Source organism: Solea senegalensis, linkage group LG9 (assembly GCF_019176455.1).
Source record: "Solea senegalensis isolate Sse05_10M linkage group LG9, IFAPA_SoseM_1, whole genome shotgun sequence".
Classification (NCBI taxonomy): Eukaryota; Metazoa; Chordata; class Actinopteri; order Pleuronectiformes; family Soleidae; genus Solea; species Solea senegalensis.
Window position 1 is genome coordinate 18053997 of NC_058029.1, and position 26990 is coordinate 18080986.

The 26990-nt window shown below is 41.8% G+C and overlaps 3 protein-coding genes across 4 annotated transcripts; 2 read left to right on the forward strand and 1 right to left on the reverse strand.

Annotated features, from left to right (window-relative positions):
* Positions 1-1881: 1881 nt before the first annotated feature.
* On the reverse strand, positions 1882-9905 carry LOC122774303 (transmembrane protein 245-like). Its single transcript, XM_044033446.1, has 15 exons — positions 8476-9905; positions 7808-7925; positions 7229-7324; positions 6177-6359; positions 5946-6088; positions 5720-5824; positions 5544-5626; positions 5359-5449; positions 5148-5246; positions 4939-5067; positions 4552-4674; positions 3937-4082; positions 3734-3834; positions 3479-3653; positions 1882-2749 (listed from the first exon to the last, which is right to left on the reverse strand). The coding sequence occupies exons 1-15, from the start codon at positions 8956-8958 to the stop codon at positions 2593-2595; spliced, it is 2232 nt and encodes a 743-aa protein (XP_043889381.1). The 5' UTR covers positions 8959-9905; the 3' UTR covers positions 1882-2592.
* Positions 9906-10845: 940 nt separating this feature from the next.
* Positions 10846-23846, forward strand: tmem245 (transmembrane protein 245). 2 transcript variants are annotated; one of them, XM_044034271.1, is made up of 18 exons: positions 10846-11625; positions 13271-13388; positions 13807-13902; positions 14671-14778; positions 15100-15303; positions 15392-15561; positions 16254-16277; positions 18812-18916; positions 19010-19092; positions 19188-19278; positions 19388-19486; positions 19561-19689; positions 20004-20126; positions 20568-20713; positions 20800-20900; positions 20981-21155; positions 21522-21716; positions 22514-23846. In XM_044034271.1, the coding sequence occupies exons 1-18, from the start codon at positions 11023-11025 to the stop codon at positions 22560-22562; spliced, it is 2619 nt and encodes an 872-aa protein (XP_043890206.1). In that variant the 5' UTR covers positions 10846-11022; the 3' UTR covers positions 22563-23846. The 2 variants fall into 2 exon arrangements, with proteins under 2 accessions (XP_043890206.1, XP_043890207.1); XM_044034272.1 differs by lacking the exon at positions 16254-16277 and having other exon boundaries at positions 10847-11625.
* Positions 23847-24670: 824 nt separating this feature from the next.
* Positions 24671-26697, forward strand: LOC122774942 (dynein axonemal assembly factor 1-like). The gene is made up of 2 exons (XM_044034557.1): positions 24671-25686; positions 25774-26697. Exons 1-2 carry the CDS (start codon positions 24801-24803, stop codon positions 26442-26444), a joined length of 1557 nt encoding a protein of 518 aa, XP_043890492.1. The 5' UTR covers positions 24671-24800; the 3' UTR covers positions 26445-26697.
* The last annotated feature ends 293 nt before the right edge of the window (positions 26698-26990 follow it).

Here is a 26990-nt window from a genome sequence, read left to right on the forward strand (position 1 = left end):
TCCAGTTTCCTCCCACAGTCCAAAAACATGCAGATTTGGGGATTAGGTAAATTGGACACTTTAAATAGACCATATGTGTGAGAGTGGATGATTGTTACATGTTGTGTTTCCACTACATGTTCTCTTTGTGGTCTAGTGATGGACTGGCGACCTGTCCAGGGTGTACCCCGCCTTTTGCCCTATGTTAGCTGGCATTGGAACCAGCGACCCTCATGTGGAGGATAAAGAGTAGAAGATGAATGAATGGATGTTACTGACTGGCGGACATATGCTAATATTGATGTATGTATGTAGATCAGAAGATGCATCGACCAGGCTGATCTGATTTGTCAGCAGTATCAAAGTTTTGTGGGATATTTTAAACGTTTATTTTTTACGACGAGTGTCATTGAGCAATCACTGCGGTTTAATGTTAGCTGTCAGAATATTGAGCTTGTATAGCCACTAGGAGTCTCTCAATCAAAACAATAACAAAAGATCCATTTTAATGATGAAGTGAAGCAGCGTGGGATCATTGGAATTGTCTCGCCTCCTTTTGTTCCCCCGTGGGTTTGAGTGAGCGGTAGAACGGGCTGCATATAACGATGTGTAGTCATGATCCATTTATGACAAATATACTCCTCACGCTGGTGTTTCATGGGAGGTGTGGTGTTTATATACATTTTGGTAAACATAATCATTGTCATTTTTAGATATTATAATGCAGAAATGTCACATACTGTATATCTTTAACACATTGTTTACGTGTATATGTGAGTTTTTCCCCTGGCAGCAGCTTTTAAGGTCCAATCTGTAAGATGTGGAGACATCCAAGGGTGAGACCGTGTAGTGCAACAAACAGAGGACTCCTGTGTTCACCTCCATCTTTCCCAAGTGAGTCAGAGAGAAGAGCATTGCATAAAAGGAGCAGAGTCTGAAAAGCGCAGGTGTTACTGATCACATTACTGATGGCTCTGTTTAGATGAGAAGTGAAACTGTGGGAGCCAAATGAAGCTCAGCCATTATTAATATGATTATTTACACCTGTGATCTTCCTACTGTGACCTGTCAAAATGGCTGCAATGCAAAGGCCCCATTGGGTCTGTTTGCCTCTCCAAATCATTCACACAGAGCAGCATGATGTCAGCAGAATGTTGTGTGAAGAACTCATTGACTTGATCTGCTTAATTATTCATTTGTCAGGATTAGGCCCACTGCAAACCATCAGGCAGCCATATGAGACAACTGTGTCATACACACACACACACACACAGGCAGGCAGAAAACTCAAGATGTCACAGTTTAAATCTCCAGCATGTGAGTGTGAACCTGTTTCTTCGCTTTCATCTGGTCTTCAGTGTCGATTTCTCCGTCTACTTCTCCTTTTTTCATGTCTGTGGGTGTATTCGAGCAGTTAAGGAGATTTAGAGCTGTGCATGTTCAGGAAGACTACTCTGTTTTCTGTGCCGCAGACATCAGAAGAACCACCACGCACATACTTTGATGTGAAGAAAGAAAATCAAAGCCAAATCAGACTGCAGCCCAAGGAAAAGACAGAATATTACAGCATGTTCAGAGGAACAGAGTGAATATATCAAATTAGTTATGTGTATAGGATCACACTTGGATCCTGGTTTGATTGAGGACTTTTCGCTGTGGAGTCTGCTGTTCTCTGCATGTGGGTTTTTTCGGGGGACTCTGGCTTCCTCCCACACTCCAAAAACATGTGAAGTTGGGGTTTAAGTCATTGGGAACTCTAAATTGACTGTAGGTGTCTCTGTAATATGTTGAACCGTTGATGGACTGGTGACCTGTCCAGTGCTGTCCACTCCACCTTTTACCTCATGTCAGCTCAAGGCCCCACCCCTGCTACCCTTATGTGGAGGATAGAGCTGTCGAGAATGAGTGGAGCAAGAGTTTTAATTCACAATTTCATTTACCACCAAGTCTCAGGTGTGTGATGTATACAGTGCTTAACACATTTATTATGACCGGTCACAAAAACAAAACAAAGATTTAAGAAATCTTCCAAAAACTGGTTTAAAACTAAAAATGTTATTGTTATTTATTTAACAAACTCAATTCACCTTATACCCACTGGGTTCAGGAGTGCAAGTAAATAACTATAATTTGACATAATGTGCTTTACTATTTCTTTCTGATGTTTTTGTAAAACAGTAAAGGTGAAAATTCATGGATAACACAACATTGAATGCGTTATATACGTCATACAACAAAATAGCATAGTAGCATAGTTTCAGCACTGATACTGTGCATAAACTTTAAAAATAAAATCCTCTATTTCACCTCGATTTTAGTCTTTAGAAAAATACTTCCTCTGAACCCTGTGACTAAATCTGGGGAAACAACATGTATGTGCATGTGTCACTCACAGTGTCGTACAAATACAACACAACCACATACTGTAGCTATAAACGGAGCTACACTGGCTCCGTTTGGAAGAAAATATGGAAGGAAATATTTCCTCTCTAAATTCCAAAATAACAGAAAGAAGAACATTACTCAACATTTGTATTTTTCATACAGAATTCCGATGACGTCATCACACCATCACTGCTCATAAAGGTCAATGTGACGTGACTGCTCCATGTTTTAGGTCAGACTGCTGGAGTTCATCATCGTGGCACTGTAGATGTTGGCTGCCACCACCAGGATGCAGAGGAGCATGGGACCAATGATGGCGCCCTCAAGACCCAAATAGTAGGCTCCTCCCACTACTGCCAGTCCTGTCAGGTATGGGTGTCCACCACTGTAACAGAGAGACAAGAATGGTCTGTATTCATAAAGCGCTCTTCTAGTCTTGATGACCTCAAAGCTGCACATGCTGCCAGTGCGACCGAGCAATGTGGGGTTAAGTGTTTTTTCCCCAAAGACACATCACCAAGTAGACCACCAGAGCCAGGAATGGAACCTCCAACCTTCAAGTTGTGAGATGACTCGCTCTACCCCTGAGCTAGTATTAAAAAATGTTAAATAAATATTAATGCTGCTGAGACCCAATAATTTCATAAAACAGTAGTGCGTAACTTTTGAATATAAACCAATGGCCCTTAAAATCAAACCATTGATTAAGCCTATGAGCTCCACACAACTCTGTTTCTCAGTATATCAGTGTTAAGATGTTGTGTCACCCAGTGACATACCTGTTATGCACACAGGAAGTGATTTGTTCTATGTCAAGATAGATGGAGACAACAGCAACATTGCTCTAGTAAAGTGAGACGGCTGCAAACAGGTTGGACTGTGACTGAAAACACAAAGAAGCATCCGTAAAAACGCTCAGAGGTTATTATTATTATTGCTAAAAAAAAAAACTCTGCTTTCAGGTACGTGTGTGTGTGTGGTGTTTCTGTGTGGCACTGCTGGCAGCATCGTTGGTGGTCACGGTTCTTTGCCGCCACCTGACAGTCAGATCATCACACTGCAACACAAACACAAACGCAAACAAGGTGGGAACAACAGTGTTGCACAAACGTACCCAGAGATATCAGAGTAGATGGCCGTGTCTACAAAATACGTGGGGAGCAGATGGCAGATCAGCAGCAGCACGGCCTTGACGCCTTCGCCCTGCGCCAACCACAGGTCACACACTGCCGGCAACGCCGCCCAGTAGGTTCCCAGGAACGGCACTGCACCCAAGATGGCAGCCAGAGCTTCAGACCAGGACATTTAGAGAGATTAGAAAAGTTTGGCTTGACAAGTGCACATAAAGACTTTGAACATGCTGACTCACCAGAAGGAATGAAGACGATGTTGATGCCAAAGATGGTGTGAGTGAGCCAAGTATAGAGGCCATAGAAGCCGGCCATTTTCAGAGAGGCGCCAAAAACTCCTCTGTAATACAAACACACACCAGAGGTCAGAAATAATGTTCAAGAGATATATATATATCTATATATATATATATGTTCTGAAGCTTTTTTGCATGTGACTAACCTGATGGCCTCTTCTACAGACTGACCCAGAATACTGGAGGAGGGTCCAGTCTGGGACAGGAGGGTCAGGCTGATCACCCATTTCACAGGTTTGTAATATTCACCACTGGAGCTCAAGAGGTAGAAGAGACTGGTGAGAAAAATCACCTGCAGACAGAAAAGAGAAAGTAAACAAATAAACCAGAAGGTCACTGTGGGTCAGAATTTGTTTGTCTTTTTATAAATGTATATCTATATATATATATATATATATATTGTCAGTTCATGGTTGCTGTATATATATATATATATATGTATATATATATATACAGCAACCATGAACTGACAAAGGGGTTTTTCTTTGTCATTTTTGTTTATCTTAACTTATATAATAACTGTCTCTCTCTATGGAGAATCAAACAGTGATCACTGAATATGGAGTGTTGCAGAAGCATTTTCATCTTCTTCTTTATATATATTCGAACGTCAATAAGAAAACTTCACACTGATTAATGGACCAGTTGTATAAACTTCTCTTCTATGTTTATAAAACCTGCAGCTGGAGCTGCAATTCTTCCAATGTTGCCAATAATAATTGCCCGTGTCATTTTGATTCTCAGCAGTGACCGTTTCATACCACACTCAGGGCAAAGTTAAGCAGAGCTGTGCCGCTGTAGAACAAGACAGTGAAGAGGGTGGTGGATGTGGAGATGAGGAGGCTGATGTTCCTGCTCATGACCACCCAGAGAGACTCCAAGATCTACAAGAAACAACCAGGTGACAGTGAACACATCATCCACGAGGAAAGTTTGAGACACAGTGATTTAGGAGCTGTTGCTGCAACTGTTAGAGGACAGTTCATTCAGTGCTGACACACATTTTCTTCAGAAAACATCAACAGATTCTTGTAAATGTTAAATAGTGCAAAAATAAAACAAAGACTGTGGCATGTCGAAACAAAACATATGGAAATCCTCTACGTCATAAAAACAACATAGAGTAGTAGAGACAAATCCACACTTACAGAGAGCAGAGTCTCAATATTTTCCTGTAGGAATGAGGCAAAATCCTTCCAGTCCAGAATGTCCACTAACCAGCTGTTCTGTCTCTGAATCATCTCAAGATCATGGTGGTTTCCAGAGTGGGTCACATTCTGGAAAACACATGAAATACTTTTTCTCTCATTACCGTCAAATGGAATGGAAAAAAAAAATGGATCCGACAGGATTTTACCTTCACAAACCAGGAGTGATACAACCGGTCCCAAAGCTCCAAAACCTGTTTTTCAATCATAGCTATGTTGTTCCCTTTGTCTCCTAACATCTTTCGAAGCTGCACAGAAAGAAAGAAAGACAGAAAGATTTGTTCCATGAGTTCCTGCCATGAGTTCTTGGGTTGAGTTTTCTTTGATGCGAGATGAATCAGTGACGGTCATAATTCCCACCTTGTGTGTTATCCATTCTCTCCCATGTTGATAAACATTAGTAGCAGCTGAATTCAGAGCCTTCTGGACCACGTGAGCCTCCGGAAGCCAACTAGAAAACGATGGTGTCAAAAAGAATGAAAGGTGTTCAGATGGTGAAACGTCATAAAATCCTAAACATGAAGAAAAAGATTCAACTGTCTTACTTTGCCCATTCTGGATGGTTAGACACAGTCTCATTGATGAGATTACCAGTTACCTCGATGATTTGAACGCTCTCATGATGAACCTAGGAGGATAAAAACAAAACGGTTCCTGTTGTTATTCAAAACCATGTGCCACTCAAAGACAGCGGTGTCATTCAGCAGAGCAGAAACAGAACCATAGCAGTCAGCAGCAGCGCCATCAGCAGGGTCCCTGTGACCAGGAGGAAGATGATGAAGATGCTGATGATTTTATCCAGAGATCGCTCCAACCCCACGATGATCTGCACGGAGAAGACGGAGGAGACACAGAAGCAGAGAGGTGAGTGATCAGACACACAATCAAAGAGAGAGGAAATAACAACAGTAAGTGTATCAGCAGTAACATAAATCATCAGGGATTACCTTGGTGTCAATGCGCAGTAAGAACTGAGCTACAGCTTTGATTGGTTGAGGCAGCAGGGCCTCCTCTCGCTCATGTCCAAACGTCTCCACCACTGTCCACCACGAAGACAGAGTCGGCTCTGCCAGCTTCTTTAGCGTCCACACTGCAGTTCAACATCAACTTGTATGAAGCTGCATATGAAGCTGCATGTGCTTTCACAAATATTATTTGCATGTGTGTGTGAGTCTTACCAGCCACAAGGATAGGCAGCAGTTTCAGGATCCAGATGTTGAGCCAGAACTGAACCAGAACTATGGCCCAGACCAGTATAATAAAGTACATATCACTGGCTCTATGGCCGCTTTTCTTTTCCTGGAAAAGATCCTCAAGGGACCCAGGAGCAGCATTTTCAGAGTCCTCAGACTGAACACCATCTTGAGGTAAATGAGTGAGAGAGAAGAGAAAAATTAATATTGGATCAAAGAGTGAAGCCAATTAACATATTCATAAGCTGGGGCCTTATTTATCAATATTTCACTTGAAAGGAGTAGAATGAGGGAAAGTCTAAGATCTTGGGATACTGCAGGTCTGTAATGATGTCTGTTACCATGTTTGTGAAAAGCAGAGACATTATAGGGCTCAGACATATTCAGTCAGGTCAGTCTGCCTACTTCTGTGATATATTGCTTGATCGCCATAGATTTAAAGTGCACAGTGAACTCTGGCACCATTAAAGTCTTTTCTGAATCATGTGACGTCCAGCGATCTATGGAGACGTTTCCGCCACATTGGTTTGTAGTGTGTGGGTTTTGTCCTGTAATAAAAGCTAAACAATAACTCTGTGACGCAAGATGAACTGATGTCACTAACTGGTGACATAGTGTTGCCTCGTCATGCTTTAAGATAAAGAAGCCAGGCAAAGAAAATGGAGCCCAGATGTAGCTTAATCTATTGCCACTTCAGATTATTATTATTAATTCAATTTTCCAGTGCAGAGTTAAAAAGGTGATGGTTGTTTATAAGGTTGCTGGTCCAATCCTGGAAAGGGCCGGGGCAAAGCACCAAATCCCCCATTGCTCCCAGCTTTTGTGTGTTCACTACTGGTGTGTAACAAGGATGGTTAAATGCAGAGGACAAATTCTCTGTCACTAATTGGTGTATGTGCAAAAATTACTCATTCTCATTCAACTTCCATGTAAATCTCATTAAAGTACAGCTAAAATCAGTTTAGCTTAGCATTAAGATGGGAAACAGCTAGTCTGACTCTGTGGTATAATGCATGTGTGTGTCCATAAATCATCACCTCTGCCAGGAACAGGTGGTTTTTCTTTCGAGCCAACAATGAGGAGAATAACCACACTCACAAATATGGGCACTCTCCCTGAGCCGGTCAGAGACGCTAAAAACAGAAATGTTGACAATATTTAACATGCATGTTGGAAATGCCAACCTTTGTGTCATAAAATGTGTTAAAATAAAGGGCAAATATTTAGATGATAAGGGTTATTTGACTGTTGTTTTTTTTTATTTCTTAATCTTCTGAACAGAGCTTATTCTCTGTCATGTTTTCAACACTGACTGCCTGAAGGCCAGCACTTGTTTTCAATGTGTCTTGTGTGTGCTAAAAATATCCAAGACTTCCTCATCTTACTACATTACTCTGCATGCGCCTTGTCTAATGGACTTGTTGACCTGTAGAGGCAGTTTCCTGTTTTGTTTGAGCTACAAAACATTAGCTGCTTGTGTTTGACAAAACCATCTTGACTTTTTAAAGTTTGCTTCAAGTGTAGGTAGGCAAACAGTGAGGAAATCTCACCAGGGACAAAGTGAGAGTTTGCTTTAAGGGTCTAAGCTCCAAAGTTCTTCTCAATTATTCACTCACCTATGTAAAAGATCAGGATGACCCAAACAGGAAGAGCCAGAACCTTCAGGTGGCGCTCAGTTTGGGGACTCCACTTGAAACAAACAGTCATAGCGTAGCCAAACACCACAGTGCACACCTTAGAAGACAAAAATGTTGTTAATGCAGGTTTAATTGGTTTTAAAAAATGTAAAGCTGAAGTTGTGTCCCTGACTTACTTTTCTATATAAATAAATGTTACATTCTAACCATTATCAAATGAGTTCACACAATGCTGATTAAGCTGTTTCACACAACTCTATTTCTCAGTATAGCTGAGTTTCGATCTTGTGTCACCCGGTGACATTACCATACTACACACAGGGAGTCGTTGGTATTTGTCAAAAATTATTAAAAGCAGAACAACATGAGTTTGAAGGAGGGATTTTTGTTTGATTATTGAAACCTTTGGTAAGCTACTTGGAAAGGGACTGGGAGCAACTGGTAGCGTGCAAGCTACTTGTTGGAGACCCCTGCTCTAAAATGACTTTAGGTGTGAGAGTGGATGGTTGTTTGTCTCTATGTGGCCCTGTGATGGACTGGTGATCTGACCAGGGTGTACCCTGCCTTTTGCCTACAATTGGCACAGCGAAAAACTGATATTCTTTGCAATTTCAGACCTACTTCCAGACATAGAGGACCTCACTCACCCATATAGCGTGGAAACAGTCCTGTATGGCCTCAATGATTCCACAGACATGCCCGAGGATCATCTGTATGTCTATGACTCTCTGAAAATGATAAAGCAAAAACACCAGCGGCACCCCTGCTCCGATCGCCAAAAACACTGTGAGCTTCTCCAGCACCAGCCTGCCCATTGCCTCCACCCCGTAGTTTACGCACCACACGGGGGCCAACAGGGTCCCCACCACGATGGGTGTCCCACTTTGTTGCAGGCTGCTGAGCCATGAACGGCCAAAGTTGGCCAGGGAATGTTTGAATGGGTGGAGGAAGGTGCCACAGAGAACTGCCCAGAGCAGCGGGCGCAGGAAGGCCTCCAGGATGAAGTAGATCAGGACAGATGCTCCGCAGCAGATAGCTACAAAGATCATCGCCCCAATGTTGTAAAAAGACTTTTTGATGAATTTGTCTAGCTTTACAGCCTGGGGCGGTGTTAGCAGCTGGTTTACCATCTTGGCGGCTGGTGTAAGGTGCCCGGTTTACACACCTGTTTACACTGTGCATACACAGTGTTCTGCTTCTGTCAGCGAAGAATTAGTTAAGTTAGTGGTAGTGGTGGTGTTTTGTGGCAGTTGGCATCCATAACGTTCCTTTGTTGCCTTCTCCTCTTGGTTGGTAGTGAATTTTGTGGCAGTCGGCATCCAAAAAGTTGCTTATCAGCCTTCTCATTGATTCTACTCTACTTTTATTTCCTCTGCCTCTTCTTCTCCCTCTTTCCCTAGAGTTCCTGAAATCTCTACCTCGGCTTTGATCTCTGGTTACCTCAGCTTTGATCTGGAATACCTATGATGTAAAAAAAAATAGAAAAGATGGGGGGAAAATGACTGAGTGAAAGAGATTAAAGAGAGAACTTTAAAATGTGTTAGAGCTTTGGACTGGGATACAGGATGCATCATATGAGCAGTCAGGGGTTACTATCACAGCTGGTATAAGACAAAGACATGAATGGGATGGGAATATTTTCATCGCTGGCTGCAAACAAGACAGGAATCTGGATGCAAAATGCTGTAGGTGCTTCTTTGAGTCTCCAATTTCTTTGTGGTTGCTTGCGTTACTAGTGCAATGTTGCTACTGCCTCCATCTGTACTGACTTAAAAGGAAGCACTTCCTGCTATTTTTGAGGTTGTTGCAGCTGGAGAGTATCTCAATGCTATTAGAGCAAACCTTTTGCGGCCTACGCCATAGCCAGGAGATTTGTTTAACTCAAATGGAAGACGGCTTGTTCTCCTACTTTTCCAAATTGGATTAGAGAAGTTATGCAGTCTAAATCTGATAGACCTTAAAAGGGTCCATCATTTCCAAATTCTACTTGACAGGGAAGACTTTTTCTATGTGAATCCAGTGTTAGCTAAAAGAGATTAACTTACAATGTCACTTCAATTCTCTCTCTTCTACTCTTACTCTCTTTAGTTTGTTTTTTTTAATTTCCCATCATTTATTTTTTTTTAAATATTTTATTGGTTTATTATTATTGTTATTATCATCATATTTGCTCACGTGTATAGTCTAACCCAATGTAAAAAAAAAAATTGCAATAACAAATAAAACCATAGGTTCGGGTGGCCGTGTATGTTCAGTAGGATGTTTGAATATTACCCCGTCAAGCCAGCCGCGGCTTTGAATCTGTTGCGCATCTATTCCTGCTCTTACGGTACCTCAAAATCGCTCCTACTAAGTGCATACTGACGAATGGTTCATTTCCTCAATTTCAGAAATTCATTAAAATTATTCCATAAGAAGTGCGTTAATATTTTGAATGGACCCTTATTCAAAGAGACCTGACTATTGTTATAGAAAATACAAAGTCATTTTAATGTATGGCTTTTGAATAAAGTCACCTCTACATCCCTCCCCCTCCAAGTGCATACTGGCAATAAAATACTTTCCTCACATTCAAAAAATCTTCAAGTTCTTTCTTGAGAGGTTAGCTAATATATATATGTATTTTTTATTATTTGAAACCCCAAGAAATCATCAGTATTTTGTAACAAATAAAATCTACTGTTATACAGTGTCAACTTCAAATGCAACAATTAAGCCTTCAAATGTTTTTTCCTTTTGTTCAAACAAATACTTTTGCCCATATGCACTAGAACAGTGGGAAGGATTTTGCAGTGACTTTATTCAAAAAACATTCAGTAAAATGACTTGATATTTTCTATAATAGTCAGGGTCACTTGCAACAATATTAGCGTACCTCTGAAGGATTCATTTAATGAATTTCTCAGGGAATGATCCATGATCCAGTATGCACTTAGACAGTGGGAGGGATTTGGGGGTACCGTAAGTGCAGGAATAGATGCGCTACAGATTCAAAGCGGCGGCTGGCATGACCGCAGTGGTAAGAGCTGTTCAGGGGAACACTGGGAGGCGCTAGTTTATTACGAGCTGTTTACCAAACGGAGCAAAAATTAAGAAGAAGGTCTCCATGGTTTCGTCACTGCTGCGTCATATGTTGTTTGTTCACGCGGTACATTCCCGGGGAAGAGACACTGGTACCGACAGAGACTCAGGACATGGCAGACGAAGAGGACTCGGCGGCGGCGGAGTCTGCCGCTGCGTTCCCGCCGGAGACTCCTCGCATTGCGCGGCCACACTCTGTCTCTTTCTCCGAGAGCGTGCAGCCGGCCGTTGGGATGATGAGCCAGCTACTGACACAGCCTTCGTCCCTAAAGTTTGACAAAAACATCAAACAGGCTTTTTACAACACGGGGGCGATGATCTTTGTAGCTATCTGCTGCGGGGCAGCTGTGCTGGTCTACTTCATCCTGGAGGCCTTCCTGCGCCCGCTGCTCTGGGCAGTTCTCTGTGGAACCTTCCTCCACCCGTTCAAACACTCCCTAGCCAGAATTGGGCGCTCGTGGCTCAGCGGCCTGCAGGACAGTGGGACACCCATCGTGTTGGGGACACTGTTAATCCCGGTGTGGTGTGTGAACTATGGGGTGGAGGCGATGGGCAGGCTAGTGCTGGAGAGGCTCACTGTGCTGCTGGCGATAGGAGCAGGGGTGCCCCTGCTTTACTTCCTCTATTATTTCTGGAGCGTCATCGGCATGCAGGTGATCCTCGGGCACGTCTGTGGGATCATCGGGGCCGCGCTCGACTGTTTCCACGCCGCGTGGGTGAGTGAATGGAGTTGGACAGTGACAGTAGGTCCTCTGTGTGTCTGTCAGACAGTGTCAGTGAGGTCAGCTGGAGCTGCCTCTCAACTCAGATTGTCGATATGTATTTACAGAGAGAGGGGTCACACATGATGGTCAACAACAGTGGCGGGTACACACATTTCAGCGACAGGAGCTCAAGTGAAAAAAGTCACCATTCTTAATTATTAATTGAAGAAAACCTTTTCTTTGACATTGATTCATTTTCATGACCATGCACTCGTGCAGCTATGCCTACTCAACAACTTAACTACATGTTTTCTGTATAGAACATATCATTGTTTGGGGCATTACACACTTTAACTGAGAACTTAAGCTATGGGCCAAATAAAAAATGAAATAAAAACACTCAGTGCTCAGTAGGGCTGAAACAATTACTCTATTAATTGATTATTAAATGAATAGTCAGCTATTGATAATCATAAATGTGAATATTTTCTGGTTTCTTAGCTCCTGGTCAGAACAAGGGCCTTTCTGCATGGAGTTTGCATGTTCTCCCTGTGTGTCCCTGGGTTTGCTCCAGGTTCTATGGTTTCCTCCCACAGTACAAAAACATGCAATATGGAATTAATTATTATTATTAAAGTGACAGATTAATCAATTATGAAGATAATCATGAGTTGCAGCCTTAGCACTTGTGCCCTAAAAATAGAAAAAGAAGATACGTTTTGTAAATGTAAGAAGTACTAGTGCTTTTAAAAGCAGGGATTAATGTTTGATGTACATGACTGTAATACTCTTATTATGATTCACAGTGGCAAATCAAAAAGGAAATAAAGCCTTGGTATAGATCTGTTTACAAGACTCTTGGTGCAGCTCATGTACAGTCTATCCTAGGGTTCAATGCCAGTTTGAGTTTAGACCATGAGGGAGTAAAACATGTCGTGTTTATATGACAGGATGACATCTCCTAACTCTAAACATATAACATCCTTGAATCACATCCCAAAACCTTAGTGTGGCAAATTATAATTTATACGCAACATTAGGGATGTAAACATATGGATTTTGCCACATATTTCTATGACAGTCTGACATGGACCAAATGTATAATGGCAGGTTTAAACAAGTTTTATGGTACAAACCCATAAAAGCCTTTCTTACAGTGTCAAGTTTTTGCTCCTTGAAATCATCAACAGAGTCTAATTTGTTTAAACTCAAAGCAGAAAGTTTGTGTATGTGCCAAAACTTTTCACAGAACCTAATCTATTTTCCTGCACTTTCAATACCTTTATTATTCTAAAATATCACGAGGGGCCTGAGCTCAGCGTCTCCTTGACTCGATACAAATTGTATTAAATGTTCCTCCTCCTCAGGAAGTGTGTGTGTCGTTTTTACTGAATACGGAAGGAGCCCGACACAGGGACTCTGTCTATGAATGGGGACATGATAAGAGATTACAATGAAAGGTGGTTTTTATGTGGTTTTATCAAACTAAATTCTTCTTCAGTAGGGGTGTAAGGAATTCTCTACATTCACCTCAGTTCAGATCTCAAAAGCTTGGCCTAATTATCATTTTTATAGCAACTCCTTTCACCTAGAATTTAAATGTAGAAAGCAAAACCTGCAATAACAATTTTTTTTGGTTGTTTTTTTGTGTTGTAAGGTGTGCACTGCAGTGTTTGGCTACTTGTTGGCGGTTTGTTTCAAGTGGAGTCCTCAAACCGAGCGCTACCTGAAGGCTCTGGCTCTTCCTGTCTGGGTCATCTTCCTCTTCTACATAGGTGAGGGCAGAGATGAGATACTTTCGTGCTTGAGATGATTTCCTCACAGTTAGACTTACTTGCACGACGCAGCTTAAAGAAACTAAGATGGATTTCTGTAAACAAGTACAAGTAGCTGATTCTGTTTTTTAGCTGAAAAAGAGAGCGCGGCAGCGCACAGGACTTTGGCACAAGGCACATGCAAAGTGAATTTGTAAGTTGTGGAAGTCATAGATATTTTTAGCACACACAAAACTTCTTGTTCTGCAGGCAGGCAGTGTTAAAAAAGTGACTCAGAAGAAAAAAAGATCATTATTGTCTTAGTAAATATTTGCCACAATGTCAGCATCATCTCCAAGTGATAACCGGTATGTCAGCAAAGCATCATGCATGTCAAAGAGACACAGGGTTACTGTATAACACTGAGTTCTGTTTTCAGTGTCTCTGACCGGCTCATGGAGAGTGCCCATATTTGTGAGCGTGGTTATTCTCCTCATCGTGGGATCCCAGGAGAAACCACCTGTTCCTGGCAGAGGTGATGATTTATGGACACAAAACTGATTGTATTAAGTATGGAGTACAGATAGTTGGTGTTTGTTAAATTTGAGTTAAGTTACCCGTTTCCCTTGTTTCTAGTCTTTATGTCAAGTCAAGTGAACTGTCTTGAATTTAATGATCCATTGCAGTTTTCCTGTTTCCCTGCCACTGAAACCAGAGTAATGTCAGTCTTTATATGATCAAGTTCTATCAAGGTTAACATTAGAACATTAGAAGGCATGGATGCAGCACCCTCTACTGGGCTTTACTTAGTAATTACTTCAAACGCTCTGATGCACTTCTTGTTTGTTTATTTTGAACTGAATGTGCATTAATGTAACTACTTAAATGTAATGTTAATATGTTTAATAATGCATGGGGATATGAGATTTCCAAATTGTGTACAACCTGCACAATTAATTCCTTGAAAAATCACTTTCACAACCAAGTAAATTTGGTATAAAACTGAAATATAGAATTGGAATCAAATTGATATAGTATTGACACCCAGCCCTTCTCTGAACCTCAAATTGCTCAACATTCATACTAACATAGGCTGTTAAGTCATCACTTTAAACCTTTGAACCTTCTGTGTGACTTTTTATTATTTCTTATCCCTGATGCTCAATAGATTCAGCTTCATCTGGTCTCTATTTTTATTTGACCATATTTGTTCTAAAACAAAAGTGACCTGCAACACTTTGTGTCCTGTTAGGAACATCAGATCACACCCTTAATATTTCTTTGTCTCTCTTCGTCTGCTCAGGTGAGCTGTCGGGCCAGGTGTTGTCATTTGCTGCTAATACCATTTACATGGCCATCTCCTGTAGCAACATTCATCTGAAAACTGAGTCCAGTGAAAACTGTAGCACAGGTAAGACACTTTCAGTTCACCCTGAAACATCACTGATATTTTTACTGCTGGCACCACCACTCATACATATGCTACAACACCATAACTAATCTAGAGGAAACATCTCTGTGACTGTGGATATTTGGCTGTCACTGTCAGTCAATAACAACTGTGGCTAACCAAGCAACATTTCTTCTGGATTAAGTGGACATTAAACCCAAAGTCATGATAAGAAGTGAAGTTAAATATTCATTAATAAGACCAACACTTAATAGCTAAAACATCCTCTTCTTTTGCTTCACTATTTGGCCACAGTCTTTTATGTCTCTCATTTATCCCAAGATGGTGTGCAGTCTGTGGGCCCTGAACCTGCCACCCCTGGGTTTCTGCAGGGCTCTCGTTCATTTTCTGCCGGCTTCTTCCAGAAAAAGAAAAACCCCCACAGAGCCAGTGATATCTACTTTATAATACTGGTCTGGGCCATAGTTCTGGTTCAGGTCTGGCTCAACCTCTGGATCCTCAAACTCCTGCCTATCCCTGTGGCTGGTAACACACACACACACACACACACACGTGTGCAGTACATATGACATATTTGTTTATATGTTATACTGAGGCTGGTGTTGCATTGCAGTGTGGGTGCTGAAGAAGCTGGTGGTCCATTTTGGCCTCATGGGCTTTGCAGAGCGGACTCTGTATTCATGGTGGACAGTGCTGGAGAAGTTCGGAGGTGAGCGGGAGGAGGCCCTGCTGCCTGGACCAATCAAAGGCCTAGTACAGTTCCTGCTTCGTATCGACACCAAGGTAAGGCCTCTGACTGCTGTGCCGCCAGTGCAGTTTCTTTTTTTTCTCTGTCTTTGATTTCACTAGAAAGAGGGCTCACAGACCCTGCAGTTCCTCTTTGCCCCACAGTGCATTTCAGCTTCAGTGAAATGATTTAAATTCTAGGCCCTTTCTTGACCTTGACTTGTTGATTCTGTTCAGTTTCACTCGTCTCCTCCAACAACGTTTCCTCATAAACTCTGATAAACATGTGTTACCACGCGTTACCCAGCACCACACTGCACACAGACACAGGAAGGACCAGAGGTAAGCAGAGTAATAATGGTTCTCCATATCTGCTGGTTGTATCGTTTAGGACCATAACAAATGAACGGAGTGAGGATTATTTCTTCTTTTACCACCCTTACTGGCCAATATCAAATCATTTTCTTATTCCAATAACATTAGTGTTTGAATAGAGTGATTGAACTCTAAAAGATATCTTTGTTCTGTTGATTCTGGGATGCAGTTGTGTTTTTAATCACAGTGATGTGCACCGGACACTCTATGACACGTATGGTCAGTAAATCAGTCTTACCTGCCACTTCCTGACCCCTCACTTCCTGTACCCAAACAGAAGATGTGGTCTTGTTGCATGGGTACATGTGATTGACTGCTGCACACTTTCTTTTTCGGGTAATAATCTTCCAAATGTCTCTTTGTCTCCTTCCAAGCTCTGGCCTTGGCTTAACAAGCAGGTAATGACTCTGAGAAGAAGGGTGGTGAGAGAACTATTGACTGACAGTAAGAGTGTTTGGTTTAAGAGGAAATGAGAGATGAGGATAAAGAATGAACTTGCCTATACAGTATATGTGAGTGTGTGTGTGTGAAGGTGTGAACACACCTTGTAGTAGCTTGGACTGGCGCATTACCACTGTGTTGTCACTGTTATCACCCTCTCACCCGGCCTCTATGTCTGCCCTCTTGCTGCTTCCCCCCCTCCCGCTTCTTGCTTTGACATTTCACAGGAAGCTACAGTTGTGGGAAGTGGGACTGTTTGGTCCTTCATCCTCGTCTGTAGCTTCCCTGCTTTGATCTAACTTGCTGGTTTGGCTTGAGAGTGTCTGAGCTCAGAGAGGAGACTGGCAGACAGAGCAGAGCAGAGTGGGAGAGTTGGGCAGTGTTTCTGAAAACTGCTGATGAGAAAGGATGATTTTAAGTCTCATGTTAGTCAAAGACTATATGAAAATGGACTTAGACTTCTGGTTTGAAAAGGGAAGCCCGAAGTAGCCTGGACAGAAGTAGCAGTTAGTTACCAGTGGGCAACTCCTCCGGTTACAAACCACTCCATTTGAATAGAAGTCTCTGGGACAGACACCTGAGTGATCGTCCAATATATGTCTGATATGGCAAACCTGGAGGCTTTAAAATGTGAGTTTTGCAATCAGAAGTCTGTGTTCATTTTTACATACAGTCCATGGTTTTAATGGTCACTACCTGTGGCTGTACAGTTAATTTCAAACCTTTTATTGTTATGTATACAGGTTAAAAATCATTGACTTTGGAACCTCCTAGCAACAACACACATCACCAAATATAGAACCAGAGAGATAACAGGTGTCTGTGCAAGACGCTGTAAACATGACGACTGTAGAGGTGCAGTTCTGTGACTTCTGTCTATGTCCACGTGTCTGTTTCCTCCTGATGCTTCAGTTTTCCGGTTTTGCTTTGCTTCAAGGTCCAGTTTGTAACGTTTAGGAGGGTTTATTAGCAGAAGTTATCACAAATAAAATGGTGTGATTTTGTAGCCTTAGAATAAGCCTTTTATATAAACCTTTATGGAGGCCTCCATCTTGTGTCGCCTTTTTTCTACAGCAGCCCGAACAAACTAACCAGCCAAAATATGTGTTTCGCGTTACTATGCAAACAAAGAAGAGAGACTATCCTTCTGGTACGTGAAGACCATTGCCATTCACGGACAAAGCTTTTGTTGCATTCTGTTTTCTCCCCACTAGATGTCACTAATTCTTACACACTGGACCTTTTTAAATTATAAAAATACAGAAATCATTTTTTTTACTATCCCTTGAAAAGACCCAAAGCTTTAATTGACTGATTCCACTATTTCCTGTGTTGCATAATTTTTTAAATAATGTTTTCAGTAAACCATAAGATTACAGAGGATGATGGAGGCACTGAGTTTTATTTCGAGTCGGTCCCACATGAACTGTCCTGCTGTTATAAATACTACTTAATCTGTGTCTGACGGTCTCCAGTCAATGCATCATTTATCCCTGAGTGAGTCATGTTAACTATTGATGAGTACTTTCCTTTTAAAAGAAACTAAACTTGTGATCTGTTTTTTAGTTTTATTTCCTCGGTTATGGGTGGTGCGTGTTGTAGACAAGCACATTGATATTATTTTGTCTTTTCAGTGTAGAGAAAAAAGGTTCTGTTAAGATTTTGAACCCTGGTCTAAGCCTGGAAAACCTTTGACTTGAACTGTGGTATAAAAGGGCGTCATAATGTCACATGGCTGTTTCAGCAATGTAGTTATTGCAGGCATTTGACCTTATCATTTGTACACTATGACTGTTGTGGGTTGACCACAATATTAAAACAGCCAGAAGCAGAGGTTTTTTCCTTATTCAGGACTTATAACATAACATAAAATTGCTATTTCATTCATGTGACCTTGAAAGTTATTTTACAAAGGTGATTTTTGTTGAGATCATGGAAGCAGTGGTTTAACTCAGAGATTTATTTCGACTTACATAAGTTTTTGTGTTTTACTTTTGTGTGGCCTGTCAATAACTTCATTAGTGATCTCTTGTGTTTAGGTAATATGTGGTTAGGAGCGTTAACACAGCCTCTTCCTCTAACTTTATTTTCACTCATGGTCACAAACTCATACAAACGATGATTAATAGCAGTTATGAGTTTGCTGTTGATACAGTTTTGGATCATTGAGAAACCTGAGTTAAGAACTGAAGAAGGTGACAACAGAACGTACGCAATAAAAGAGGCACAAAGGTCACACAGCCCAAGTGTTTCAGTCGCATGTTTTCTGCCCTGAAATGCAACGTTGTGTGAGTGTAAGTATGTGTAGAGGTCAACTATGGCAGAAAAGAGCAGCCTTTAGATCCAAAATGGCCTCTTCACATGGGAAGAACACAGGTTTCTCCATGTGTCTGATCACTGTATGTTTTCATCCACTTCAGAGCATCACTGACTTTGTGCCTGTACTCTACCACCTCTCTGCTTCTGTGTCTCCTCCGTCTTCTCCGTGCAGATCATCGTGGGGTTGGAGCGATCTCTGGATAAAATCATCAGCATCTTCATCATCTTCCTCCTGGTCACAGGGACCCTGCTGATGGCGCTGCTGCTGACTGCTATGGTTCTGTTTCTGCTCTGCTGAATGACACCGCTGTCTTTGAGTGGCACATGGTTTTGAATAACAACAGGAACCGTTTTGTTTTTATCCTCCTAGGTTCATCATGAGAGCGTTCAAATCATCGAGGTAACTGGTAATCTCATCAATGAGACTGTGTCTAACCATCCAGAATGGGCAAAGTAAGACAGTTAAATCTTTTTCTTCATGTTTTGGATTTTATGACGTTTCACCATCTGAACACCTTTCATTCTTTTTGACACCATCGTTTTTCTAGTTGGCTTCCGGAGGCTCGTGTGGTCCAGAAGGCTCTGAATTCAGCTGCTACTAATGTTTATCAACATGGGAGAGAATGGATAACACACAAGGTGGGAATTATGACTGTCACTGATTCATCTCGCATCAAATGGGAAGAAAATCAAACCACAACCTCCAGACGTGGAACAAATCTTTCTGTGTTTCTTTTCCCATGTGCAGCTTCAAAAGATGTTAGGAGACAAAGTGAACAACACAGCAGTAATTGAGAAACAGGTTTTGGAGCTTTGGGACCGGTTGTACCACTCCTGGTTTGTGAAGGTAAGCTAAAGAGAGAACATTTTTTACTGTGGCTTGAAATGTCAAAGTCATGACGTATTTCATGTGTTTTCCAGAATGTGACCCACTCTGGACGCCACCGTGGACACAAGATCATTCAGAGACAGAACAGCTGGTTAGTGGACATTCTGGACTGGAAGGACATTGCCTCATTCCTACAGGACAATATTGAGACTCTGCTCTCTGTAAGTGTGGATTTGTCTGGATTACTACTGTATGTTTGTTTTTATGACATAGAGGATTTGCATATGTTTTGTTTCCATTGATTTAGCAGTCTGTCTAATACTATATTACTGTGAAAACACTGGCTAAAGTCTAAATTCTAGGTCAATTCTGAGTTGATATTTATATTAGTAAATGCTTTTTAGCTGCACGCTGTGCTGCATGTCAGCACTGAATGAACTGTCCTCTAACAGTTGCAGCAACAGCTCCTAAATCACTGTGTCTCAAACTTTCCTCGTGGATGATGTGTTCACTGTCACCTGGTTGTTTCTTGTAGATCCTGGAGTCTCTCTGGGTGGTCATGAGCAGGAACCTCAGCCTCCTCATCTCCACAGCCACCACCCTCTTCACTGTCTTGTTCTACAGCGGCACAGCTCTGCTTAACTTTGCCCTGAGTCTGGTATGAAACAGTCACTGCTATAAACCATAACACTGGCTTGTTTGGTTCAGCTGTGTTTGTGTAGTGCGGTAAATACAGCAGGCTTTCTGGAGGTTTTATTACACAGGAGAGAAAGAAGCACAGTTAATACAACTGCTCCCTGGATCTGTTTGCAGGTTTTTGACAATTATGTTCTACTGTTAATAAAAGATTAATAGTTAAGTCTATTAAATATCACATTTTGAACTTTGTAGGTCACAACACATTCTGTTTTCAGAATACAATTAACCAGTTATCAAGGATTAGTTTTCTTGCAGTAACAGAAAGAGGCCTTTCTGTTACTGCACAAGCTTCTGACCCTCAGTGACCTTCTGATTTATTTGTTTGTGACTAAATATCTTTTAAAAAAAATTTTACCTTCATTTTAACCTTAATCTTCTCCTTTCTCTTTTCTGTCTGCAGGTGATTTTTCTCACCACCCTCTTCTACCTCCTGAGCTCCAGTGGTGAATATTACAAACCTGTGAAATGGGTGATCAGCCTGACCCCGCTGTCCCAGCCTGGACCCTCCTCCAATATCATAGGCCAGTCTGTAGAAGAGGCTATCAGGTTAGTCACACGCTAAAAAAAATGATCTTGTGTTTGTTGGAGAAGCTACAGAATGTATAAATATATCTCACATGTTTGTATTACAGAGGAGTTTTTGATGCCTCTCTGAAAATGGCCGGCTTCTATGGCCTCTATACTTGGCTCACTCACACCATCTTTGGCATCAACATCGTCTTCATTCCTTCTGGTGAGTCAGCATGTTCAAAGTCTTTATGTGCACTTGTCAAGCCAAACTTTTCTAATCTCTCTAAATGTCCTGGTCTGAAGCTCTGGCTGCCATCTTGGGTGCAGTGCCGTTCCTGGGAACCTACTGGGCGGCGTTGCCGGCAGTGTGTGACCTGTGGTTGGCGCAGGGCGAAGGCGTCAAGGCCGTGCTGCTGCTGATCTGCCATCTGCTCCCCACCTATTTTGTAGACACGGCCATCTACTCTGATATCTCTGGGTACGTTTGTGCAACACTGTTGTTCCCACCTTGTTGTCGTATGTCATTGGAACATAAATCATACAAGCTGGGTGAGTATTTGGAAGCAAATCCTGCCGTTGGTGAAATCTTTAATCAGTGTTGTGTCATGTTTTATAAAATCCATCACTGTAGGTGATGCACCTAATGAAAGCAGCACAACATCAGGGTTCCGTCTGGTTTCCTTTAGAATAACATACTGCTGCTGTCTATTGCAGGGGTTTGCTCTTTGTTCAATGTAGTTCCAATATCCAGATATCATGTGACTCTATTTGTTTATTATTATTATTGTTATTATTATTATTATTAGTTATTCATGTCCTGGTGGTTTTTGTCTCTCTGTTTCAGTGGTGGACACCCATATCTGACAGGTCTGGCAGTGGCAGGAGGAGCCTACTATTTGGGTCTGGAGGGTGCCATCATTGGTCCCATCCTCCTCTGCATCCTGGTGGTGGCAGCCAACATCTACAGTGCCATGTTAATGAGCCCCAGCTCTGCAGTGCCCACACCAGTGCAGGCGACTTGGCCTCTCCACCCCATGAGGTAAGCACAGCACCTGAAATGGCCTGAGAATCACATGAGGAATCAGTGTTTGGCTAGAGAGATTTTGGGGGGCCCAAAGTCAGTTTTAGATATACTCTAAGATACATCACACAAGTGTATTTAATTCAATTATCTGTTAGGAACAGTGCCTGATACTGCTTTTCACAAGAAACGTATAGATAACTTCCACATTAAATTGATCCTCCATCTGAAACACTCAAGAATCTCTTGGAGCCTAAATAGAAAAAAATCAGCTAATGTATGTGTCTAAAAAGCTAAAAATGTCTCTCAAGAGCAATTTTAGGTTAAGTGGAGACTAGCAGAGCCAGGGATCGAATCCTCAACCTTCAGGTTGAAAGTTGACTAACTCTACTACTCGGGCACCATCCTTCTTCTTCGCTCTCTCCATCTTTGTTCCATTCTCCGTGACTCACTCTCCATTTCTCTCTCTGTTTCTCGCAGTCAAGCTCTCCCAGCTCTCTTGCTTCGATGTCTCATGGAACTTAAAAGATAAATGTTGTTGGCAAGTTTTCTGTCTCTTGTACTGAAGAGGAGCAAACTGCACATGAACCCCAAACGGGAAACACATCAACTCTCAGTAACTTAAGAAAACATAGAAGATCTTATACCCACATTTTAAAACAAATTATATACATTCATATATTAACTGTATGCTACTCACCTTACTCATTTAAAAAAAAAAAACTTAAACTCTCTGTGATTCTTACACATGGTGGACAGACGAGCTGCCACTAACCACGCTGTCATTGTCGACTTGCTTTTGTCAACACTTTCAGGCCGTTCATAGACTCCACCCCTTCTGTTCTGAAGAAGACCAGTGAGTGAGAGTTAGAAGTCGTGTCCCTGTGGATCGCTGCCTGTTAGCTGATTCCTCAGCAGAAGAGCTCTCCATCCTGAAGCTCTCCCCTGTGCTGCGGGAGTTAACTCTGACCAAGAGGTGATGGCAGCGTCATGGCTGATCCCCCATGATGCTGCCTGCTTATGTCTGCACTCATTTAAGACCCTGATACTTCCCGATCCAGAACATGGACCAATGACATGACATTGGCCTTCATGAATGGTGACAATGATGACGCAAATCACGCCATCTTTCTGAATTATGTGCCTGAATGGATTTTTTTAATTTTGAGAAATGGTTAAATGTTCATTGTGTTGAATGAAATGTTTTATGTACAAGGCCCTGGACTTCCACCCTGCACACGCCGGCTCACGCCGCGTTTATACTCCCTACCTCTCTCCTCACGGAGGCTCAAAGTAGAGTTTGTAGTGGCGGCTGATTTTGAACGCTTCTCACCTCAGTGGTGGAAGCTGTGAGTCTGCATCATCACAACCCTGCTTCTACAAAGACAAGCACTCCTGCTCTCCTGGACCAGGCTTTGTCAACACTGTCTTTTAACTCTGTGTGTGTTTTAACATTGAAAATGTTACGACTTTGATTTTCTCATGACTCCAGGTTTAGACTGACGATGACTTCAGATTGAATGACTTTCGTTTCATGGAGTCTGATCTGAGCCCAGGATCAGCTGATAACTGGAACTGGAGGAATTTATTTTATTATTATTATTACATTTTTAAATGTATTACAAGCTTAAGTTTGTGTTTTTACTAAACACTACGTGAGTGCGCACACACACACACGCTTTCCATTTTTAACCCTCTTAGCTGATTGGTCAGTATTGAAGGACGTTTACACTTGGAGGTTTTTCCTGAGCACTTTGCAACTTTTGGTATGGCTATGACTTTCATCCAAATGTTTTCTGTATACAAGTTCAGACGTTTCACACCCATCACACTGTGTTTAAGTTCTACTCTCCTCCTCCGCTCTTGCACTTCTCCACCGCATTCTTAAATTACAGTCAGGCCACTGAGAGTAAAGTAGTTTACATCACTTAAAGCTTTAATTAACAGGCTGTATGAATGTAATACAACACATCCCATCATTCAGGGTTACTATGTAAAGTACCTGAGAGTGGGAGGTTGGTGACGTTGTTCAGGTTTGGAACAAACATGGTTTAGCAATTGTTTCTTACTGTAGTCTTCATTTGGTACTGTTGCCATGTTGTTTTTGTAAAATACAGAATATGCACAATAAACATCATTTGAACTGTCGCGAGTAAAGCTTTAATTAGTGTTTCCTCTGCCAAGGAGGTTAGGATTTCATCTGCAAGTCTGCTAGATGGATCAATCTGAATGTTTTGTGATGGATAGGTGGTCACCCAAGTATGTTCCTGTTGGTAAGAATTCATCCACTGATGATGTCACAGAACGTTATCACATTTTCAAGAGCTCACAACCTCTTATTATGGACAAAACTGTATTAAAAAATCTGTCAAAACTCATGATTTGAACAGAACTTGCAATATCTGTGCAAGATCATTCTACACTCGTCAGATTAAATTTCATCCAGATTTGATCCAGATTACGGATTTGGCTGCAATGCAACATTGAAAGAATATCTCTGTGACATAAGCAGATAAAGTTACATACAGCTCCAGAGAGTCTTCTGGATCCTTGGAAGTCTTGATCTGCTCTTGTAGTTAATCTGTCAAATGTTTGGTCCACACATGTTTGCTAAATAGTTGCTGGATCCACTTTCTTAGAGGTTTCTTAGAGTCCAACCAAGAAACATGGATATATTGATGCAGTGATTATAAAAATGTATCTTTTCTGAAGTAAACTTATAAAATAATTAATTTAAGTCCTGTGTTAGTCTAACGCACAAATTCAGAATACTGTTTTATGTTTAATTCCACTTTGTCTGGACACTGTCGTAAAGGAAAGAACGCAGAGATAATTAATTGACAATTTTAGGTGTGTGTGTGCGCGGGCGCGCGCTCACTCACGTGCGGACCCTACTGGCGGCGCATTGCAACACGTAAAAATGTCCGACACGGAACAAGAAACAACATCCGGCTAACCAGACTGCTAATCGGACCAGCACGCGTTACCATGGAAACAAACACAAACGTTAGGTAGAGGAGCAGACGACTAAGGGAAGTTCGCCTCAAGCTGATTAAAAAGGGACATCGAATATTAACAAGCACTCTCCACACAGAAACAACGATGTGTGACAAAGAGGAACACGGAGGAGATGTCATAACAAAGGTTGAAGCTCAGAATAATGAGACAAATAACAAACAACTGCCTGGAGAGAAAGCAGAAAAACAGTCGGGACCACGGATGACGAAGAAATTCCTAAAAGAAAACTGTAAGCAGAACAAACTTTATGTCACACCTTACCTGAATGACACACTGTACCTGCATTTCAAAGGCTTCTCCTCCATTGAGAATTTAGAGGATTACACAGGTCTGAAGTGTCTCTGGCTGCAAAGCAACGGGCTTCAGCAGATTGAGAACCTGGACGCACAGTCTGGTCTGCGCTGCTTGTTCCTTCAGCAGAACCTCATCCACAAGCTGGAAAACCTTGAACACATGAAGAAACTCTGCACCTTGAATGTCTCCAACAACTACATCCAGAGAATAGAGAACATCTCCAGCCTTCCTGACCTGTCCACTCTGGAGATTACCCACAACAGGCTGGAGACTGTGGAGGACACGGAGCACTTGAGTGAGTGTTTGACCATCAGTGTGCTGGACATGTCCCACAACCTGTTAAATGACCCCGGGATCCTCTCCGTCCTTGAGGTCATGCCAGAGCTGCGAGTCTTAAAGCTCATGGGAAATGATGTGGTCAAAAAAATCCCCAACTACAGGAGAACTATGATTGTTCGTCTCAAGCAGCTCACCTTTCTCGACGATCGTCCTGTGTTTCCCAAAGAAAGGGCATGTGCAGAGGCGTGGGCAGTGGGCGGCCTGGAGGGGGAGCGCAAAGAAAGAGAGCAATGGGAAACACGGGAGAGGAGGAAAATTCAGGACAGCTTGGATGCCATCGCAATGATTAAGAAAGAAGCTCATGAGAGACGAGAACTTGGAGAGCTACAAGAGGAAGGTGAGCACATGAATCAGCATTTCACATGTACAGATAGAGAGTGAACATGGCTTTGCATTTAAGTCTAACCTGTCTGTTTTGTTTCAGGGGAAAATAAGGATTTCACCACTCTTTGTGAAGAACACGACACCCAGATTTTGACTTCATCCCAAGAGAAGATGCAAGCCTTTGAGCAGGACTGCATGGATGCCCATGAAGAGTTTTTGCAGAATCAAGTGACGCACAAATGCAGCCTAAGAACTGAACTCACAGAGCAGACACAGGAGCCAAGTGAAGGGTGGCTGAGAGAGCAAATAGAGAAAGAGGTCCAGGACCAGTACAAACCACAGCAGCTGCTGGTGAGAGAAGAGAAAGGCCGCGTGACTCCAGAGCAGAAACATTTTACTGAGACGCACAAAGAAGGAGACAACAAACAGCAACAAAACAAGCCAGGTGTTCTCCAGTTCACGAGGAAAGAGGCAGGGAGAATGCAGATAAACACGGGTGAGAAGAAACAGCCTCCTCTACTCATGGCAGCTCCTCCTGAAGCAGATACATCAACATATGGTCCAGGACCGTTGGTGACAGAGCTGAAAGATGTCGAGCAGCTGGAAACCATTCACCTTCCACTGCACCGCTCACTGCTTATTGATGATCTGCCTGATCTGGAGGACGTGGACTCAGAAGACTTCGCTGAAATGGTCTCTGTGCAGCAGCTGATCAGACCGCTCATAGAGGTCATATCAGGAGGCAGCAGCTGTGAGGATGAGGAAATGTAGCTGTAGTGATTGTGCTTTTCCTCAGGGAGGATAAAAGAAATAATAGGAAAGAAGGGAAGGAAACTGTCCTCAGTATGACCCACGTTTTCAAAAGCAGAGTGAAAGCAAATAAAAGTAATTATGCAACAAGTACAAATGTAACCTGTCCACCACTCACAGTTCTTTACTGTCATTAAAAACCAAAGAGAATGGATTTACTGTAGTTTAATGAATTTGAATTTTTTTGTTATTATTATTACTATGTTTGTTTAAATATCTGATAAAAAAGAAATATTCTTATTTTTCTTTTTTTAAGTATGAATGTGATATAATAAAATACATCTACAAATTTAAACAAGGTATGTGCAGATTTTTTTTCCTTTTATTCCATCTATGCCATCAGAATTTTGAATGTCTTATAATTATATATTATAAAAACAGTGGCTGTAATATAATTATGGCCATATGCGTTATTTTAAGTTCTATTTTTGTCCAGTGTGGTTACTAGTTTACAGTTATGTCTGTATTTATGGGTCGATAACAGACACACACACTATATAAGCTCAG

Coding starts and splice junctions, on each gene's coding strand:
- LOC122774303 (XM_044033446.1), bottom strand. CDS start 8,958: ATGGTAAACCAGCTGCTAACACCGCCCCAGGCTGTAAAGCTAGACAAA. Junction 7,325..7,807: donor CATCCTGATCTTTTACATAG/GTGAGTGAATAA, acceptor TTCTGTTTTTAG/CGTCTCTGACCGGCTCAGGG. Junction 5,247..5,358: donor GAGAATGGATAACACACAAG/GTGGGAATTATG, acceptor CTTTCTGTGCAG/CTTCGAAAGATGTTAGGAGA.
- tmem245 (XM_044034271.1), top strand. CDS start 11,023: ATGGCAGACGAAGAGGACTCGGCGGCGGCGGAGTCTGCCGCTGCGTTC. Junction 13,903..14,670: donor ACCACCTGTTCCTGGCAGAG/GTGATGATTTAT, acceptor TCGTCTGCTCAG/GTGAGCTGTCGGGCCAGGTG. Junction 19,690..20,003: donor ATATTGAGACTCTGCTCTCT/GTAAGTGTGGAT, acceptor TGTTTCTTGTAG/ATCCTGGAGTCTCTCTGGGT.
- LOC122774942 (XM_044034557.1), top strand. CDS start 24,801: ATGTGTGACAAAGAGGAACACGGAGGAGATGTCATAACAAAGGTTGAA. Junction 25,687..25,773: donor TGGAGAGCTACAAGAGGAAG/GTGAGCACATGA, acceptor GTTTTGTTTCAG/GGGAAAATAAGGATTTCACC.